General features: G+C 36.6%; 1 protein-coding gene across 6 annotated transcripts in view; it reads left to right on the top strand.

The window, feature by feature from the left end:
* Window positions 1-4,845: 4,845 nt before the first annotated feature.
* The window catches only part of LOC140785034 (uncharacterized), a 37,274-nt gene continuing 20,009 nt past the window's right edge, over window positions 4,846-22,110 (top strand). For 3 of the 6 annotated variants that reach the window (XM_073132724.1, XM_073132726.1, XM_073132725.1), the window contains exons 1-4: window positions 4,877-5,172; window positions 7,904-7,962; window positions 9,781-9,889; window positions 17,766-17,875. In XM_073132724.1, coding sequence (XP_072988825.1) covers window positions 4,974-5,172; window positions 7,904-7,962; window positions 9,781-9,889; window positions 17,766-17,875 — 477 coding nt within the window. In that variant the 5' untranslated portion in view covers window positions 4,877-4,973. Of the gene's footprint in view, window positions 5,173-7,903; window positions 7,963-9,780; window positions 9,890-17,719; window positions 17,876-22,110 lie in introns of those variants that run through there. The other 3 variants (XM_073132729.1, XM_073132728.1, XM_073132727.1) reach the window with 3 other exon arrangements.

Consider the following 22,110-nt stretch of genomic DNA (forward strand, 5'->3'; position numbering starts at 1 on the left):
ATGATTGTGAGGCGGGGATATAACTCTAGCGGTACCCGACGACACAGGGTTAGGGCGTCTGTGGATAAGCCAAGGGCTCCTGATTCTCCCGCTGAGAGCGGTGATGATTTAGAGAGAGTGAGATACGGGATTACGACTGGGGTCCTTAGTCTGATGGCCACAGACAACCGGTCACATGTAGTGTCGCCATACACGTGTAGGTGACTTTACCGCTAGATGTGTATATATCCCCCCTCGATGTATGAGATGATGGATGATTATGTGATGGATGATTTATTCATGAGAGTATTTACCCTGTGTGGTGAATTAGCTCGGTGAGCGATGATAAGTATGATTAATGCTTTGGTAGGCATGAGATGACTAAACTGCTATTTTATTGCTATGCATAATATGTAAAACCTATGATTAAGATGTGTACGAATAAGAGATTGTATCAAGCTTTATATCTGTGTGAACTTATCATGATATGTTTAGGAACTAGCATGTTCCAGGATAGTGACTGGTAATCTTTATCGATTGCATTGATTCAGTAAATTGTGGTAAGTCTTTTCAGTAAGCATGTCGTTATCATTAGCAAATATAGGCATACATTGGATATACACATGTGTTTTCATTATTTTTAGATTGTATGAATCCTACTCGCTGGGCTGTAAGCTCACCACCTCGTGGTGGTATTATTTTCAGAGCTAGGGGACGCAGGTGCGGGTAGCGAGGAGTAGCTGCTTTTCCTTTTCAGTATGTATGTTAGTTGTGTTAAGCCCCTACGAGGGCGTGGTGATGATATTGTATTTTGGACTTTAGCATTGTATTTTGGATGTATATTTGGAAGGCTTGTTGTGGCCTGTGGACTTGTATCCGGACTCTTATAATTGAGTTTATTTATGGTGAAATTATGCTGTTGTGTGCCTTGTGAAATCGTTGTACTGACAGATCATGTGATGCACCGCGTGGGGGGAATTACCCACGCGGTTTACACGTGTATTTGGAGGTTTGGGTGTTTCACATAGTGTGGCTGGCCTCGTGCCCATGCAGCTGGGCATAGCGTGGGGGTGCCACGCACCCCCTAGCGTGGCCGCAACCATCCGGCTGCGACCAGTTGGCCGCGGCGGGCCCCAGCACCGCCGCAGTCACCGCTAAAATCCCCCCCACTGCCTCTCTCTCTCCCTCTAAATATCTCTCTCCCTTTCTCTCTCTCTCTCCCCCCCTCTGCCGGCGTCGGCTTGCAACCGCCACCGCCGCCGCCTCCACTAACACAGTGAGCCTCCTCTCTCTCTCTCTCTCTCTCTATCTCTCTCTCTCACTCTCTCACTCTCTCACTCTCTCTCTCACTCGCTTGCTTGCACTCTTAAACTCGGGCTCGTCGGAGCCGAGCCGTCTCTTCTTCTTCTTCTTTCTTCTTTCTCTTTCTTCTTTTTCTTTCTTCCTTCTTCCATTCTTTTTCTCTCTTAGTTCCTCCCTCAGCTTATGGAACAGTGCTGGGCCGAGCCCTACACTAGTGACATTGTTTTATTATCTACTTTATTTTATATTTGTCTATTTATTTAATTAGGTATTACTTCCTTAATTAATGTAGATAAATTAAATTTAGACATTAATTATTTTAATAATAATGTATATTCTTCAACATGATAATTATTAATTATAATTAGTATAATTAATGATTAACTAGGTTATAAACTATTATGCATAAATATAGGTAATACTTAATTTGATTTAACTATGTATTTATATTTCTATTAGATTAATAGATAGTGTTGTAAATTATAATTATTAGATTTATATATTGATATTCATAATATATGCAATTTAAGTAATCTTAACAATTTATTATATACAATTGTGTGTAGAATAAGGTACTAGTCTTATTAATTAATTAATTAATTATTTTGCATAATTAAGTAAATACTATATAACTTCTAATTAATCAAAGTAGACTAAGAAATATAAATTTATTATAAATAGATCCTATCTATACTTATATCCCATTTATAATTGTTTAGCTTTTACTTTGTAATTATATATTTAGAATATTAAATAAAAAGAAACGAACCTTTCTCTGTATGTTATAACTAGCATTTTATAATAATAGTATGTTATAATATTTGAATCGTACCTATAATGTGAATCTAGTTATGTACAAAATAAAAGAAGTGATTTTAAACCAAATAAACCTTTATATTCTACTTGAACTAATTCTAATTGAATAAATGACTAACTAATATTATTTGAATATTTTCAGATTCCGAACCCCCTTATGTGAGACCCCATGGACCTTGCTAGCGATGAGTGTCACTTAGTTAATTAACGGATGTAAGGAATACGTGGTTTGCGCCGTCTGATCAGTGTAAGTAGTCATATCCGCTAGACGCCTATCTCAAATTAGATTATTTTATATATTATGTACATGCATGTTTTGGCCTACAGCATGATTATATGACTTTATCTAGAGATGATTACAGTCGAGCATATTTTTATCATGCATAGAATTAGGCTGATCTTGGATATGAGTATGATAATGATAAATAGAGATGATTAGAGATGATTATACTGTTATGACTTTGTGTCGGAGTGATTTCTAGTATGAGTGTGCATATGATAGACTAGCACGAGTATGCATGTGTTAGATACATGATTGGAGTCTACATTGCATCATTTTTCTCTTGATTCCTGTTCCACCTAAATTCATATTATGCATTGACTTATTATCGTACTGGATATATAAATGTGATCTGACATTTAGAAGAAAAATATGAAATGAGATTGATAGGATAGTTGATAGAAAGCGTGAGGATACCTGAGTAGGCGTCAGGGTTAAGGGTGCCTGGAGTGATGATTATGGTCGCTGATATGCGATATCTCATGGCCCATGTCCGAGGTCAGTCGAGTCTGTGCGCACAGACAATCGGACACATACCGTTCGCTAGGGCATATGTGGCGAGTTATCCTCACGAGGTTTCTATCAACTATGTGGGTGCCCGATCTGAATGAATATTGATACACTAGCGGGTGACGGGGTATGATTATATTTGAGATACTCTTGCGGGTTGCGGAGTATGCTCTGAGCCTTCGGACATGATGTTGAGATCGGGTACCGGGTGGTGACTATGCACAATGGTCTAGTATGATGATATTATACCGAGATGTCAGTGATGATTGTGATGTTGAGAAATACATTTGATTTCGTTATCATTTGGTTATCTAATTATCGAGTGATCAATATGCATCATATATGGTTGCATTCGATATTATAGCATGGTCATGATCGGCATGCATCATGTGTCATATTTAAGAGAGAGTTATGATGATCGTATGATGTGGTGATATATTTATTTAGTGTCGAGGATTATATACTTTTATCAGTCATGACATGTTATCTACTGTTCACTTATATTATTGATGATACATTCATATATTCATTCATGACATGATGCTCTTTCTGATTCATATTATCTAATACATGATTTACTCTCTGTTTAGCATCACTGATTCAGGGTAAGATCTATTCACTGAGTTTTTTGCTCATGACTCTATTTATTTTTTTCTAACACTCTCAGATATGTGGTACGTGATAGCGACTTGAGATATCTTGAAAAGATATTTTAGAACGATGATGATGTGAGCTATAGATGCGAGACGATATAAATGATAGTTTAACTAGATATTGAGTTGTACTAGGATTTGATATTTGTACTCTTTTGTATTAGATGATGATTTGGATAATATAGGTCAAATCATAGTGTACCTTTGTATTAGTTATTTTAGTTGTATCTTGATAGTTTGTTTGTGGCTTGTGTGGGTCATAGCAGATTATGTAGTGGCCTAATGTATATTATTGTGGACTGAGATATTCATATGTTAACAGGTTTATTTGGTGAATAGTATGATTTATTTGGTGATGAATTATGTGATCATGGATAGAATAACAGGTTTTATTTGATGATGTCATAATTATATGTGCATAGGAGACTATCTGCGCATGGCAGGCTCGCCCAAACCTGTTGCGTGCGCCATGCGTGCCATGTGGGCCCGTATGCGTGCACGTGCCCGTGTCCGACGGGGCCGTTACAAAATAACCCCATAACAAGTATATGTATGTTTATCGGTAGGGCGTTGTATAAAAATAATTAAGTTTGCCGAAATTTTTAACAGCAAACTCATTTTTGAGTTTGCAATGAGGTCATGAATAGCATAATGTGAGTTACCGATAACTTGGAAGTCATCAGTGTAGACCAAGACATATAAACGAACTGATTTCCCAACCCAATGTAGAGAAATAAGGAAGCATCAGACCTGCAGACATGAAAACCAAGGGCAACGAGCTTTGAGGTTAGCCAAAAGTACCAGACTCTAAGCATTTGTTTAAGTCCGTATAAAGACTTGTTAAAATAATTATTAAATTAATAATTACCTACTTTGTTAGATTTTTTTAATCAAACTAGCTATCATTTGAACTTTTTTACTGAAATAGATTAACCCTCAAATTTAATATCGGAAAAGATCTATTTTCACCATTAGCTGTTAGTAAAATGCCAACAAATTTAATATTTTTTTATATATGAGACATTATTCTAATCAGTATTTTTTGTGGCAAAAAAAGGAAAAAAGAAAAAACAAAGTCAAACTTGGCTGGATCTGTTAGCATTTTAGTGACGATTCTATCCGGTGAGAATGAAATAGATCTATTTTAGTATTAAATTAAAAAAAAGTATTGTTTAGATTAAAAAAAAGGTTTGAGCCAGAGTTTGGACAAAAACTGGACTTTTATTTTGATGAAAAAAAAACAAACTCGACTTTGCTGGGTAAATTTCTGCTACCATCACGAGAAACCAATTTCCGTCCCTTTCAGCTTCTGTCCCAACAACAATAAATTTCAAATAAAATAAAAAGTAAACAACATTCTCCTTGGAGCTCACACTTTATTCCCACAGTAATATAATCTCATAGTATCTCCTCCCTTTCCATCCTCCAAATTGATGCCAAAAGCTGATCTTTTTCTTTCTCCTCTCTTTTATCCGGCAATGGGTTCTTGGAATCTGCGCCTTTTGCTGCTCTTCTGCTCTTGGGATCTCTTGGTGGGCTTTGCGGCGGGCCAAGACCACTTCGGCTCCGTAATCTCCAGCTACAGAGAGCGAGATATTTGGCTCAAGCCCTTCGATTGGACGTACTTGAGAGGTTGGTGGTGGCCGATTTCCTCATGTTTGCTTCTGGGTTCTTGTTGGTTTTGATTCCCATTCGGACTGTTGGGTTCTTGGGTCGTGATTTGTTATGGTGTATTTTGATGAACGCGTGATCGAGATTATAAATTTTGCTCTTTCTCGGTAAAGTTGTGATTTTTTTTTGTAATAGATGTTTTCCTTTGGGCTTATTAAATCATTCTTAGTCCATGCTTCTAGTTCCAATGTACTGATCAAATCCTTGTATCTGCTTTAGTCCGTTCATCTCGAGTGATCGAGGAATTGGGTTTTGTGAGGTGGATAAAATTTAAGTCTATAGTGGGCTCGTGGTAAAGGCAATGCTTTTTCCCCACATCCTTTTTGTTCTTTTTGGTCGAGATCGTCTATTCTTATTCAATTTTCATGTCTGTCCGTGTCTGCATTAATATTTCATTTGGATGACAACAGTGTTGTTACTTATAAGTTTGTCTGCGACATCCTTTTTCTTTTTTCTTTGATAGGACCTATTTGTTTAGGTAAGCTTTCCTACTATGATTATCTTGGAAATTTGTTTAGTTAGTATGGTTAAGGCTTAATGTCTGAGACTTCCTTTGTATAATCTATGTTGGAGCTTGAAATTAGTTACTTGGGTAAATGAGAATTCAATATAGGAAGATAGGTCATTTTTTTCTATGTTCTCCAGACCTTCATTTTGTAAGGCTTAAAGGCTGCATATTTCTTCTTTCATTCCAGTAACTTCAACATTATATTACTATCGTTTACATACTTCTTTAAACTAGAACAGTTGGTTTTCAATATATGATTCTCGTTTATTGTCTTTTATTTCTGAATAATTAGTTAACTGGACATAATTGTTCATGACGATAGCCAAATTTACAATTGTCTTGTTATTACAGTGAACACATGCAATCCTACTTGTAGCCAGTTCATTCTATATAATTTAAGTAGTTGACATGCAATTACTTTTCCAAAATCTTGTTTAGTGTGAGATTTTAAATTGTGGCACGAGATCATGCTACAAACTTGTTGACACAAGGCACGCTTAAGCAGAAATCTATCTAGGCAAGCATCATGCCAATGATGGTACGATGAGTGAGGGATAGGCAGTGAATCAAAGGGAAGGAGCGAACGAGAGGGGAAGAATAAGATGGTGTGCTGATGAGGTCCATAGGTTGGTAAAATCTACTTCACCCTAACCTCCAAATATACAAGGCTACACCATAATTAGAGAAAGAAGGTGAAAGAAAAAACAAAGGGAAATAGAAATGTAGAGTGAGAAGGTGATTAAAGGCCCTTTTAAGCTTGGCTTCCTATACGTTTTGCTTATATTCTAAAAGACAAATTTTTCATGTTCAACCCATTCCTATTCTCAAGCCCAAAAGTGAGGGAGATTGTTAGAATATAAAATATAAAGATCACCATTCTCTAATAGCATATATTTTTGAGTTAACACCTATAGACTTGGAAATATAATATGTCTCTCTTCATAGGTCTCTATGGCTTCATTAGATTATATTTTATTGGGCATTTTTTCGTAAGCAAAGAGAGAGCCTATAAGGAATCCTCGGAGCTTGCAAAATGAGCTCCAAATTTGTGCAAAGAAACTTTCGATAATCTTATAGGAGTCAAAATACTAACCGGAAAAGATAAATATATTTATAAGAACCACAATGCCGCATCTAGATGGATGATGACTGAAGTGCTCCGACTTTGATCGAACACTGTTCTTTATTGTAGAATTTTGGCTTAGACCAACAAAATAACTTGTCTTATTCATGATTGGGGTAGTTGAAACTTGAAAGCATCATAATGACTCATTTATTTTCTTTGATATTTCATAGAACTTTGATAGGCTTCCTAGCCTTGCTCTTTGTAATTTCTTGCAAAATCGCCTTCTCTATGCAAAGCTTACTCTTTCCCTTCACTGACTTATAATTCTGACATTTGGTCGCAAGAAAATGCCCCAAAGAACTAGAGAAAGGAGATAAAGAAAGAAAAGGCACTTATATCAATTATAAGGAGAATAAAGCTTGACTAGTGCACTCATTAATGACTTGCACAGAATTTGGACGGTACGTCCTATCAATTGCAGTCAAATTGGTATCTCTATATATCATTGGATACTGGATATAGCATCTCTTTCACTTACTATTAGATAACAGTAGTACTAGTCTTTTATATTCTAAGTTTCTAACACTGCCTCATCTGGGTTTGAGACATTTTAATAGGCTCAAGACAGATTTTGAATTAAATAGGTGGAGATTTTATATTTCAACAATAGATAGGTCTAGTGGGATTTGAACTTAGGACCTCATTCTTTGATATTACCTAAACTCACCGTTTTCTGTAAAAGCTCAAGGCATTAGAGAAAAATGGATATTTGAGTGTCTATGTATGTATGTCTGTGTATATATATGCATATCTTTTTATATGCATAATTTATTGGCACAAGAACTTATATTACTTTTGATTGCTGGAGCATGCTTTTGACGTCTCTTTATGTTATAAATTGGATAACTGATATTATGAAACTTGCAAAGGTTGATAGAAAAGATGTTATCATTTAGAAATATTCTGATGATCTATCCAATCAACAAAGGTGACTCATAATTTTCCATTATGATGGCTAACAATTTTTCATCTTCATTGTCATATGACTAATGAATAAGTACTTCTATTTAATATTCAAGCTGAGAATGTCATCATCCTGTACTTTTACCTTATTGCAGTGGAGCTGCCAGCTTGGTTCTCTTCTGCCACCATGTCTTTTGTGTCTAATGTGGACATTGTAAGTGTGATCATCTATCTCATTAGTAATTCTCAAATTTTGGCTTAATATCTCTACCTATATTTTCTGTTTCTCTTTAATGCTAAAGCCATGTTGAAGGCTAAATTACTTAGGTGATTTTTGGGACTCCACTAATTCTTATCATGTTCGTTTCTTCCATTTGGTAGTTTTGATGCTTGAGCATTTCATTGTTAGGGTATGAAATGTGGTTGAAACTGCAAAACCCTGATTCTAGTATCTACCATTTTGGTTTTCTGATGTGTATATATCAGCCTATGTTCGATTCACCTATAAGTAAATAGACATTAGTTAACATTTCCATCAATCCACCTATAATTCATCATGTGCAATTGTGCATTGATGTTTGAGTTGATAGAGTAGGCCAAATGTTGAACATGATCTGAACTTTTAGAGCAAAGAGAATTAGAAGTGACAGGTAGATCCAGAAAGAACAAAGTGAACTAAAGTAGAAGGAAGGTGTGGAATAGAAGTGTCTCAATGCGGAAAGGAGCTTGGAACTATTACATTTTACCTTCCTTCTAATTGGAAAGGAATTGCATAGGGTATTGTGCCCTTATAAATCAACACACTCATAATTGAACTTCTGCATTGTCAATCATTGACATTGAAAGATCCATTTCATCAGCCAAGGTGAACCTCTCCTTGCATCAGCAGAAAAATTATGGTTGCCTTCATGTTCCTAATTTCCTTAAAGGCTTAAACCTTTCCAAAAGTAACTACATTGTCATTTGACTTAGTCGTAGTCTTCTCCTGATGATCTGAGAGATGGCAGATCCCTAGTTTTCATTTATCAATAATCTGAACTGAAGAGCCTGCAGACTGATAACATCATACTAATGTGTGATGAAACCCGGATAATTAAAGCTAAGTCTCTTTTGCGTCACAAACCTTCTGTTTTTTATATCAATTTTTTATTCTTTTACATGTCATTTGATTTCTGAAAGTTTCCACACTGTATATATACTAGCTGCAAGCAAACAACCTTAGGGATGTTAGCATGGCAGTGATCAGAAAGGACATAATTCAGATACTAGTTGAAGTAGGTCTTCAAAAAGGTTATTATTAAATTCTGATGCAATTGATTTTGCAATTATATGTTGGCATGTCGAGAAAGTACAGGAAAGGAAAAAATAATAAAGATGGGACTGGTTAGAAAGATCACACTTTGAAGAGATATGGGTTATACATATGTGACAGTTTGGTTTTGCCATTTATAGTTTGATGTTGAGAGAAAGCGCTGGAAAAGAGAAAGTTTAGAATGATAAAAATGTCAAGAGTTATAATGTTGGAATATAAAAGATAAAAATAACTGTTATCTAATAGTATAAGCTTTTAAAGTAGTTAATAATTAACATGGTACTAAAGTAGGAGTTCCTAAGTTCAAACTCCTACTAGGTTTACCTTATTAATTAAATAAAATAACATTCATTCTTTTAAGCTAAATCCACTTCTTGGGCTTTTCATTAAGCTCAGAAGTAGTGAGTGTTAGAATATGAAAAAAAAATAGATAACATTGTTCTCTAACAAGTCAAACTTTTAGAGTAGTTGGTGAGTTAGTAATAGACAAACAAAAGTAATAAAGGACTCTTTCAAGTTTTGATTCCTACCCTTATTTTTCCTTTCCTTTTGTCATCCCTATAGAGGGTTATATACATGGAACTCATCATTCCAATTTAAACAATATAGACAAGAAAATTAAGCTTCTGTAAAAGTAAAAATCAAATATTTAATTTATGTAGTAGTGTGTGTTTCTTTTTTTGATCTTGGACTAAGATTTTTATTTCTTGAATAATGCAGGATAAAGAACGGATGAAAGGGCTTCCAATAAGTAGCCTTCCTATGATATGCCTGAAGGACGGAAGTCCTCCTATTCCGGACTTGTCAGAGAATTACTTGGATGACCTATGTATGATCTTGATAAACAATTTTCTTCATTTGAGTGCCTACCAATAATTATGAAATAATGACTACTAATTGTGAGAATCAGCTATATTTTATGGATTATTTGACCCATGGATCCAAAAATCGGTCGATTTTGAGTTGGATCAGCCGATCCAGATTGGGATCAGCCATAACTGATCCTGATCTGGACTTAAAATAAGTCTAGTGATTGGTTTCGATCTGGGATCAACCAATTTTGATTGTATCGGCCATATCGATCGATTCGTCTCGGCTGTATCCATTGAAACGCGGCTAAAACTATTTTTTTTAAAATTCAATTCGAATCTAAAATATATCTAACCTATAATTGATGTATGCAGTTGCCTTCTTTTTAAGTTTTCAATTTTTATCTTCTATCTCTGACGCACTCTTCTCCCACCTCTGGCTAGACTTGAGAGAAGAGAGAAGAGTAGAAAATACTTTATTGTTTGCCTGAACTCACATAAAGCGATCTATATATAGTCTTCCAATCAAACTAATTACTTAAGGAAATAAAACAAACTCAAACCTAATCAAGCTCCTAAAATTAATTAACTTAAGCAACGATCAAGTTGTCGGGTGTTCGAATGAAATTGAAGGGCATTCAAACACATTGATGAACTTTGCTTTTGGCCAAAAGCATTCCGATCTTGTTTGAATGAAATGATGACCCCTGTCGTCGAGCGTTTGAGCAACTAACCAGGCACTTGAATATTCGGCTCATGATTCATTTGTTCCCAGGAATCTCGTCCTCTTGCGGCCAGACATTATCTCCTTTCATAAGTAGATTGAAATGGAGTGATTAAACCTCTATTCCTACCACTCCTTTTCTCTTGAAGATGAATCTTGTCCTCAAGGTTTAGATGTAGTAACCACAACTTTAGCTCCTCAAATTCTTTCCATGTAGCATCCTTTAATGGCAATTTTTTCCCTCCATCGGCAACACTGTAATGTTTGAACCATTTGACTCGAATCCCATAGGTTTCACGCGACTGTTGGCGGCTCGATTGAAGTCGTCTCCATCCTCATATCTTCAAGAATGCTCTCGCTTTATGACTCAACATCCGCTGCATCAACTCCATTTGTGCTATCGGAAGGCCTGCCCCTATATCCCCTTGTAATCGATACTTTTTCCCATCGTATTAAACTCTATTGTTAAACTTTCGTAGTTAAATATAATTGTTCCTAAACTTTGCAGCCACTATACCCTCAAAATGATATCAAATTGTTGTTATTCGTGATTAGGAAGTAGTTTTCTTGCTTCTGGATTGTTGTAGTTTATGGATTATTAAGTAGTTAGCTTGTTACTAGAATAAGCCCAGAGAAATCAAGTCTCGTATTTAGGCGTTCGAACGGCCCAACCCGGTGTTTGAACATCGTAACCTGATAGCAGAAGAGCAATTTAGGCGTTCGAACATCGTAGCCCGAGAGCAGAAGAGCAGCTTAGGCGTTTGAATGCCCGATAATTGGGTTATTTCGTATTAGGGTTTATTTATTATTTTTGAACGTATGACTAGTCTCTAAAGGTGTGAAATGACAACAACTTTGGCATTATTGAATATTTGGGCATTTGTTTTGCATCTAGAGTTGAGCCAACCTTCTCCTTTCTCATCTCTCCCCCTCTGTACTCATTCCGAGATTCAACCCACGGCCGACGTTACGACTCCGTCACTTCTCTCTCCTCACTTTGGCGACCCTCCATCTGGTAGCGGGCCCCACTCTCGATCCTCTTCTATAACCCTATCAATTCCTAAGTCATTCACCTTTATCCTCTAGTGACCAAGGTTAATCTTCATTAACCTAATGTTTCACATAACTACCCCATAACTTCCCTAAGACATCTTACTCCCCTTTTTCCCTATCTAAAGCTCCACTTCACCACCATCTATCACCTCTACAACGATCTCCACTTCCCTTTGAACTACTCTAACCTTTGATCTACTAGTAAAAAGTAAATCAATCCCAACCAAAAGCCTTACCCAAGCCTATATATCCTTTCTCATTCCGAGTTCAGTATTAATTTGGGATCAGATTGCAACATAGAGCCTTCTAATTCCAAGGGATACATATCGACAAGGAAACAATATTCATGTAGTCTAACATCTGCGCCATGGCAAATCTTCTTGCATTCCAACTTATTTCCGTTAGTTTCCAATACAGTAGGCTTTATCTTACCCCAAATCTTCCGAATGATCGTCTTGCTCATAAAATTATGAGTGCTCCCACTATCAATCAACACTAACATCGGCCTTCATTTCAAAGATTCTGCAATTCATAGGGTCCGTGGTGTCACATACTCAGATAAGACATGCAAGGTAATCTCCGATGGTTCCGCCATGTCTTTTAGGGTGGCTTCAGTAGTCTTCAAGTCTATCGTCTCATCAAAGTTTGAATCGGCTATGAGAATGAATAGTTGTTCTCCTTTGCATTGGTTTTAGTGAATGAACATCTTATCACAGTTAAAGTACAAGCCATTTTCCCATTGCTCCTATATCTGCTCATAAGTCAAATGTTGAAAATCTTTACTCCGCGGAGTTGTATGTTGTATAGCGCCTATTGGCTGAGCCCTCGTTGGCGTTAGCCTCGAAGTCTACTCGTCTTCACTGTGCTAGTGGCACACCTCTACATGCTAGTGGGATGCCCTTACGTGCCACTAGCATGTATTTATAATATTTTTAATAAACTTTTTAGGATACTGATACACTTAGATAGGATCTTTTCTTAATGCATTAGGTGTTTATTTTCATTGAAATAAAATTTCTGTAGGTTGCGTTCGAACATAGGAGGGGTCGCGTTCGAACGCCCTTGCGAACGCCTGCACTAGGTTCACAAATACATAGAACACATATTGTGCGTTCGAACGCGTTCGGGCGAGTTCGAACGCCTGCATCGCGTTCGCACTTACAGAGAATGTGTTTTGGTGCGTTCGAATGCGATCGACGGAAAAACTCTAGAATTAGGGTTTCATATTGTTTTAGGACTTGTTGGCTAGCCTCTATATATATGTGGATGGCAGCCAAATTCATTATGCAATTGGATTATTAATTTCTTGCCTCCTATCTTCTTTCTAGACTTCTCCCTTCTCCCTTCTCCCTCTTCACTATCCTTCCACCTCTACCATTGGCAAGGTTTTTCCTAACTTCTAATCTCCCTCGACTATCGAGCCACTCATCTTCTTTGGGGTCTCGGCCACTTCGTTCCCCTCGTCTACATTTTTTAACCACTTCCACAATCCACCTTCATCTCCATACCCATTCATAACCTTAACATCAACTCCACCCGTCACCACCACCATCACCCATATTATTCTGTGTTTTTGTCCCTGCTACAATTCAAATATGTGAAGGGCATAAATACAAAAGTTGTAGATCAGGAAGTTACGGATCTAACCTAATTGGTTTCGTAATTTTTTGACTATCGGAGAATATTTGACAAATATTTTCCCATGGTCGCGCAGACTGATTCCTGTAATACATCCAGATCTTGAAGGAATCGTTGCGTAGCCTATCTTTAGTATCAGAACTTATCAAGTGGTATCAGAGCTTATCATCTGGTATCAGAGCTTATCAATTGGTATCATAGCTTATCAATTGATATCAGAGCTTATCAATTGGTTCAAGAACTTATCAAATACTTAGAAATATTTTTTGATTTTTGATATGTCAATTTTTTATTTTCGGTTTAAATATATGTATTAAAACCTACATTATAATGCTTTATGTTTAGATTATTTTTGTATATGACCTATTTTTTTGAAGACAAAAAATAATTAAACATAAATATTATTCAACACATACTATGATTGAAGACATTCATTAAAACTAATATTAATGATGGAACACGCTATAATATAATTGAATCTTTTATAATGTAATTGAACACATAATATTAATTGATAATAATTTAATAATTAAAATTAATATCTAGTTAAATGTAAAATGACGAGGAGGATCAAAGATTTCATTTGTCGGTGCAAAAATAACACAAGAATGTTGCATTAAATATTGTATATATTCTTCAAAACTCATTCACTAATAGTATTGCTTGTTGTAACGTTTCACATAGTCTTCATACAAATTAGAATTTCGTAATTCTCCTATGATATGATATGTATATTGAACATGCACGAAAATAAACAGCACTGGCACAGGCACAGGCACACATAAGCATATATAGATTGTGGATATAGAATATAATAAGGGTGTTTTAGCTCCGGTGGGTGTGATTGATATGATGGTAATTACGATAAATTCATATCATCTTGTAGGTGCACTGCTCTTGATATCTTGCTACCTATAAACTCAAATTCCCTATAAAAATAATACCTCTTTGAGAAAGTTGTGTAACAGGAACGCATATCTCATCTCCATCATCACTATCACTAGATTGAGTTTCATCACCATCACTATCACCATCTCTAGTCTCATTATCATCAATTTTATCTAAGCCTTCTAAATGATTAATTAATCAGTTGATTTGGAGATGATAATGAGTAGAAGCCCCGGTCAACCCTATATTCAGCTATCCCTCACAAATCGATCTTCATGCATCCGTGCTAAGTCCATAGCATGAGCTATCATTTGAAGCTTAAAAGATTTCACTTCTAGTTATATCCCTCACGTAGCCCTTCGATGAAGCAACACAGCACCGCCGACTCTAGCTATTCGTGGACTTTAGAGACTAGTTTCTCGAAGTCATTCTGATAATCACTGATGGTCCCCGTCTACTGCAACTTCTTGAAGAATTCATCAAAATTATCATATTTCTATAGTCCAAACCTTGATGTTATTGATTAAACTCCGACCACTTTGCCAAGTTTCATTTTCTTAAATCATTGGAACCATTGCAAAGCCTCATCCTGTAAGTAGGGGTGGCAATCGAGTCTAATTAAGCGGGTTCGGGTTGGGTCGGGTCGGATTCAGGTTAGACCAACTTTTACCTTGACATGAATACGACCCGATTAATAAACAAATTGCATTTGGTAGACATGAACATGACCTGATTATTAAACGGTTAATGACCCGCCCAACTCAAGTTAACACGGCATCTTAACACGACCCGTCTAACCCGTATACTTAAACAGGTCATGTTAACCCGACACGTTAATACGACTGTCTAAACCTGTTTAATAAATCCTATATAAAATTTAATATTTTTTTATTTATCCTATATAAATGGTGTATTATACAAACAAAATAATCTATTTTCAACTCAAAACTCATACAACATCAAAATTACAATCCTAATTTCACCATAATAAATGTTCATTCAACAAAGTTTGGAGTTTAGAACAAAATTCCAACTCTTAAATGGTGTATCATACAAACAAAATAATACGTTTTCAACTCAAAACTCATACAACATAAAAAAAATAATTCTAATAATTCACCATAACAAAAGTATATACAACAAAGTTTGGAGTTTAGAATAAAGTTCCAACTCTTAAGCCCAACAAATTGTTGGATGCCCGCATTAGTCCGCAACCCATTCGTTGTACTCAAACTGCAAAATTAAGCAAATTTTTTTAATTTTTTTTTTGAGAGAGAATGCTTGAAATAGTTTAATTTTACTGTAAGGAAGCCTATTAATTTCTTCCCATCTGCAATGAAACTTCCTAAACTTCAGTTTCGGTATAAGAAAAACACCTGGAAGTTTGACAAGTTGTGAGTATATTTTTTAGGTTGTCAAGCAATTTCCAATTTTGAATAGAAGGCTTTCATATCTTCCATCATTTCTTCTTTTGTTGGAAGGTTGATTCTCCTTGATAAAACTCCTGCTACCCACTTGCTTTGAAGTTCAAACAAGAGGAGAGGAATCACCTGTACTAATGGTCATAATGATGTTAAGAACTATTTTCCTGAGTAAGTTCAGGGAGGAGGAAAAAAAAAAAAGTTCAGAGATAACCTTCCATGGTAACCCAATGAAGGAGAGACCTGAAGCCAATTCTAATGGAAAGACGTGCTTAATTGCTTATAGAGTGGCCTAATCCGGTTGTCATCCACAGTCACAATGTTGTCAGTCTCAAGGAAAGGGAAGTGATACTTGTAATTGACGGAGAAGAAGAAGGAAATGAAATGTATCAAAAAAGTTAAAACTATTTAACTATTTTTGTATTCTCAAAGTATGATACTTAATGTCTACTTAGGACACTATAAATGACTGTTGATACTTGGCAGCTCCAGTAATTGACGAAGACATTGCAAGCCAGAACAATATACATGGATCACATGTCTAAGCAAGTGGATAGATTTAGAGAGAGGACAAGCGGAGATGGCATCATTGTGGCAAGTGGAGACGGGGAACGGATATGCAACGATAGGCTGTAGACGGTCATGCCGGTTGGAGAGTGGAGAGATTGAGAGAGGCGCAAGCAGAGACGGCAGCACCACGATAGGTGGAGATGGGGAGCGAAGACAAGACGGTAGGCGGCAGCCGATCGCGGCTGGAGAGAGAGACGAGACGAAATTTTTTTTCCCCTTTTGAAAAGTTGAGGCGGCTGCAGAGTGGAGAGATTGAGATAGATCATTAGTCGGTTAGTAATTAGGATTTTTAATTATATATATATATATATATATATATATATATATATAAACTAGTTGGCGAGTTGACTAGACTCGACCCGACCCGACTCGTATACTTAAACTAGTCAAACGGGTCAATTGTATAAATCCGAACATGACCCGTTTATTAAATGGATTGGGCGGGTTGACCCGTTTACGATCAGAACCCGATTAAGAGTCGGATTATCGTGTTCTAGTTATTAGGTCGGGTCAAATTTTGCTACTCTTACCTGTAAGTAAAATGCTGCAAGTCTAACCCTCTCCGCTGGTTGTGTTGTAGGTGAAAAATTTATCTGCCTTAAATATCCAACCTAAAGGATCTTTTTTTAAGAACTTTGGAAAGTCCAGACAAGTGACTCGGGGCTGAACTCCCCCAATCTGGCCACCCTCAACCCCCTAGCAGGAGCGGCCACCGGCCTCCCCTTTATTCTAGCCAACATCTCCACAATGCGAAACATCTGCTCCTTCATCTCCTCCATGTTATTATTTAGTGTCTATATGGCTTTCCCATGCTCGAATTATTTTCTTATTTGTTAATGAAGAGCAACTCCAGCGTATTAAGATGGTTCTCAACCGATGTCGCCCGTGTCTTCAACATCCTCTCAAACCTTGTGGCGAGTTGAAGAATAAAGCTCCGTCAATTAGTCACAAATGCTCTAATACCAATTGATAGGTTTCGACCTGAGGAAATGCTATCAAGCAATACCATAGCAAAATAATGGTGAAACTAAAGGAGGTTACAAACTCTAGCCCCGGGCTAGACTTGAGAGAAGAAAAAACTTTATTACTTACCCTAACTCATATAAAGCAATCTATAGTCTTCCAATCAAACTAACTATTTAAGGAAATAAAACAAACTTAAACCTAATCAAACTCTTAAAATAAATTAATTTAACCAACGATAAAGTCGTCGAGAAGGGCGTTTGAACGCATCGCCAAACTTTGCTCTCAACTAAAAGCGTTCTGGTCTTGTTCGAAAAACAATGACCCCTGTCGTCGGGCGTTCAAACGCCCGGCTCAGGATTTGTCCATTTGGACGAATCTCCTCCTCCTGCGGCCAGACATCGTCTCTTTCGATAAGTAGACTGGAATGGAGTGATTAGACATCCATTCCTATCATTTTGTCTGTTAAAATTTACTATGCTTTTAGATTGCATTAATTACTTTCTAGTCTTATGAGAAATACTTCTTACTGTTTCTGATTTTTCAATTATATTTTTCTCCCTTTTTTTAGTACCTATGCCTTTTTTCTGCAGTTCCTAATGATCAAAAGGGTCTTGATGTGAACATACTCTATTGCAGTGTCAAACTTCCTTATGAATGGATCTTTCTGGGTTGTGCAGAATCACTCAGATGTGGAACAATGCATTCCATTTCAGCGAAATATGACAATCACATTGACCAATGAGCAGGTTTATTCTTATTTTATTTTGACTTTGATGACTATTTATGGCCTATCCATGAGATTGATATTGATGTTTATGGATGTAACCAAAGTTGTCACTAGACATGAACAAGAGGTACTGAAGGAAATTTCCAATGGACCCAACCAGAAACTCCATTATGCTCCATCGCTAGTAAAATTGTAGAATGTAGGTAACCCAACATATGTTAGTCTTTGAATATATCTATATCTATATATATATATATATATATATATATATTTATTTATTTATTTATTTCTTTTTCTAAAAGGCATATCACTGAGTATTGAGCCTATTCTGTTCTGTCTGAACAATCTGTAGGTTAGAAGTGCTGCAGCAAACGGCTAGGCTTTACACATTATATCCGTTTCTATTCACCAGTCTAATTTGGGTTTAGTTACTTTTCCGTTACACCCAAATATACACTGTTACAGATACGAATTTTGTGATCCTTTTAGTATTATGATATATCATTTGGAAACAATATCTTAAGAAATGAGAGTAAGTACATCTCCGCTCTTGAGACCCTACATAGGTGGGAGTCTCATGCATTGCGGTTTTTTTTACGATATAGCTTGCACTAAATTGAAGAGAAAGAGTAGGGAGGCACTTGGATCAAATAGCAATTTGGATTGGCGCAGGCACTTAGATCAGAGGACCAGCTCAAGAAAATATCTTCTGGCCTAGTGTTGCCTTGCTTCCTAGTGAGCATGGTCGAACTCAACAGGAGAAGTAAGAAAATAAGAGAACATATACAATTCCTCAGGCTGGTGTAAAATTTTGCTAAATGGACTATCACCGACCCTGTATGTAAAAGTAAATGCGCACAAGGTGAGTTAGTGTTCATGTTCTCTCAATAGATGTGGTATCTATTATAGAAGATGCTGCTTAGATGTGGGCTTTTATTCTTGAAAGTACAAATAGAAAGTAAATTGACCTGTACTATTTGTGACTGTTGTGCAGCAGATATTTGAATTAATAAACAGTTGCTCAAGAAAAATAAAGGAGGAAAATTCTCCAAGTATCACAGCTGGCAGGCAAAACGAAGTCTTAGATAGAGGTCATCTTGGATAAAGGCCAATTAACAAAGTTATGATGGCCTTTGCTAAATAAAGGACATCTCAGAAAGTTTGCTCATTGGAAAGATATTAATAGTCGGATCCAATCTGTTGGATGTCTGTCCTTGGATGATGTCAGAAATTGTTTACTCACAGATGCTAGTATGATACCAGTCTTTACTCTTTTGCCAGAGAATCATAAAATTTAAAACAATTAAACGACAATGCTTGCCCATGTAATCCTCAATCTCCATGCTCTGATTTGAATTGTTCATTAGATGCCATGGCTATGGGAGCATCAATATAGATAAAGGGATCTGTGTTGTATAACCTTTATCATGTAAACTGATGGTGCATACCTTCTGCTGACCAATGTGAACCACTTGTCGTAGTAAGGCACAATATTGTTTTTCTATATTTAGATTTATTTTTTAATATAATAGGAAAGCCATTTTTCTCATGGTTCTGAGTATCAGTATCGAGATCAAAATCAGTCACTCGGAAAAATCAATATGTATGGTCATATTAGTCGTATCGGTTGGATCTGTCAGCCACTTTCGTTTTTCTATATTTAGATGACATCTCTCTCTCTCAACACTGGAATTTTTTTCTTCTAACGCTCCCTCCATCTCTACCCGCTCTTTCCCTCTCTCTCTATAGTGGGATTTTACTTTTTCTTTTTCTTTTTCTAACACCTTCTCCATCTCTCCTCGACCTCTCTCTACTCTTTTTCATGGATTTGACCCGCATCCAGGCCGAGCCCCAATCTCATCCCTTCTCTTTCTTCTCTCTTCCTCTCTTTCGCTCTTTCTCTCTCAATCAAGATGATGCTTCTGTGCTGTAGATCTGGCCTCTGTCAACCTCCGGCAACCTCGAGTATGCAAATGCTTTTTTCTTCTATCTCTTTTTCTTTCTTCTCTCTCTCTCTCCGATGAGCTCCCCACTCTTTTTCTCTCTCTCACCCTCTTCTCTCTTTGTAGCATACTATCTCACTTTCCTCCCTTTCCTTTTCCTTTTCATTCTTATTCTCCTCCTTTTTCTTCTTTCCTTTATGCATTTCGATTTGTTGGCCAAAATGGCTGAAACATGCCCAATACAGATCAAGTTTCAGTTGATCTAACTGATACCCTATCGAAAATAGACTGGTTTCAAGGTAAGATTGAGATCTCCTATGTTTGATCTTGATCAGTTTTAGTTGAAATAGATCGAGATCAACCGAAACTGAGAATCATAATTTTCTTAATAGTGGTGCAATTTGGTTGCACTGATCTCATTACATGCCTTAAGGAAACTTGGATTATGTGTGAGTTGTGTTAGCCATCTTTTGATTTTGGTTTTGGTGAGACCATAGTTTCCAGTTTTGACCGATCCCGAGTGGGATCGGCCGAAACAGATCGGGATCGGCTATACCACTCGATTTCAGCCTGTACAGGCAAGCTGCTGCTGACAGCAGCAGCTAGAGAGAGAAGGAGAGAGAGAGAAAGAGGAAAAGAGAGTGAGGGAGAGAAATGGAGAGAGAGAGAGAGGGAAAAAGGAAGAGAGAGTGAGGGAGAGAAATGGAGAGAGAGAGAGAGGGAAAAAGGAAGAGAGAGTGAGGGAGAGGGAAAGATAAAAAAAGAGGGTATGAGAGAGAGAGAGAGGGAGAGGGAAAGATAATAAAAAAAGAGGGTGAGAAAGAGAGAGAGAAAGAAAGATTAGAAAAAAAGAATGGGATAGAATGGATACTTCAGACAATAGTTAGAGGGATAGGAAAGAAGAGATGGAGGAAAAGAAATTTTTACTTTTTAGGCTTTATATGTGATTAATTATTATTTCTTATTTTTTTTATAATTTTTTCTAAATTTTTAGAAATTTCTCAACATTTTTAATAATATTTAGAATTTTATTTAATTAAAATAGTCCGATCCGATACAAGCGGCCGATACGGCTGATATGGTCGATACAGCCGATACGTATCGTTTTTCCGGACGACTGATCCCGATCCCGATACCGATTTTTGGAACCTTGGGTGAGACTTCTAGATTTAAACATGTAATTTCCATGCCTTTATTGTAGAAATGATGCTTATATAGTAAAATTGTTTTACTTAATTTTTTGCTTATCTAGGATAATTTAAAACAATAGTTCGTAAAAGACTTATAAATTCTAACTCTCTTTTATAATATGCTAGTGCTTCTGCAATGGAGTGTTTTATCCATGGAATCTAGTTTTAGCCGATCCCGAGTAAGATCAGCTATGGCTGACCCTGATTTAGAGCTGAAAACCAGTCATTGGATTGGTTTCTGCCTAGTATCGGCCAAATCAGCTGATACCCGATTTGTATCAAGTTGGGATCGAACGAAATGGACTGAAATTGCAAGATAGAAAGGGAGAAAGAAATGGAGGATAGTAAGAAAGAGAGAGAGAGAGAGCACATCATGAGGAGAGAGAATAAATAAAAAAATAGCATATTTGAGGTCGTTGGAGGTTGACGGTGCTGGATTTGCTTCGGAAGAATTCACTGGACGTTGATGGAGACTGAAACTACATCGAAGAAGCATTGGCTTGGGAGAGAGAGGGAGTGAGGGAGGAAGAATGAGATGCTACAGAGAGAGGAGGGAGTCTAAGAGGGAAAGGATTTTGAAGGAGGGATTTTCTTTTTCTTTTAGGGGACAGAGTTGATAAGAGAGATTCAGTGGGAGAGAGGGTAGGAATTTCTTTTTATTTGTGTGAAAAAGAGGGAGAGAGTGTGTGAGTGGTAGAAAGGGAGAGAGTGTGTGAGTGGTAGAAAGGGAGAGAGATTTAGATTGATAAAATAATATTTAATATTTATTTTTTGACTTCATATATGAATAGTTTATATTTATCTCTTATTATTATTTTTTCTAAAATTTTTAGAATTTTTCTGTATTTTAATAATTATTTTAAAATAGAGGCCAAAATCGTTTTTCTGGATGGCCTATCCCATCCCGATTCCAATACTTAAAACCTTGGTTTTATCCATGTATGCTTACATGTGTTCATTATTTTACATCTCCTATTGAAACACCCAAACCTCTAAATACACGTGTAAACCACGTGGGTAAATCCCCCCACGCGGTGTATCACATGACCTGTCAGTACAAGAATTTCACAAGACACACAACAGCACAATTTCACCATAAATAAACTCAATTATAAGAGTCC

This window comes from Typha latifolia, chromosome 3, assembly GCF_019914945.1.
Source record: "Typha latifolia isolate L0001 chromosome 3, TyphaL0001v2, whole genome shotgun sequence".
Taxonomy (NCBI): domain Eukaryota; kingdom Viridiplantae; phylum Streptophyta; class Magnoliopsida; order Poales; family Typhaceae; genus Typha; species Typha latifolia.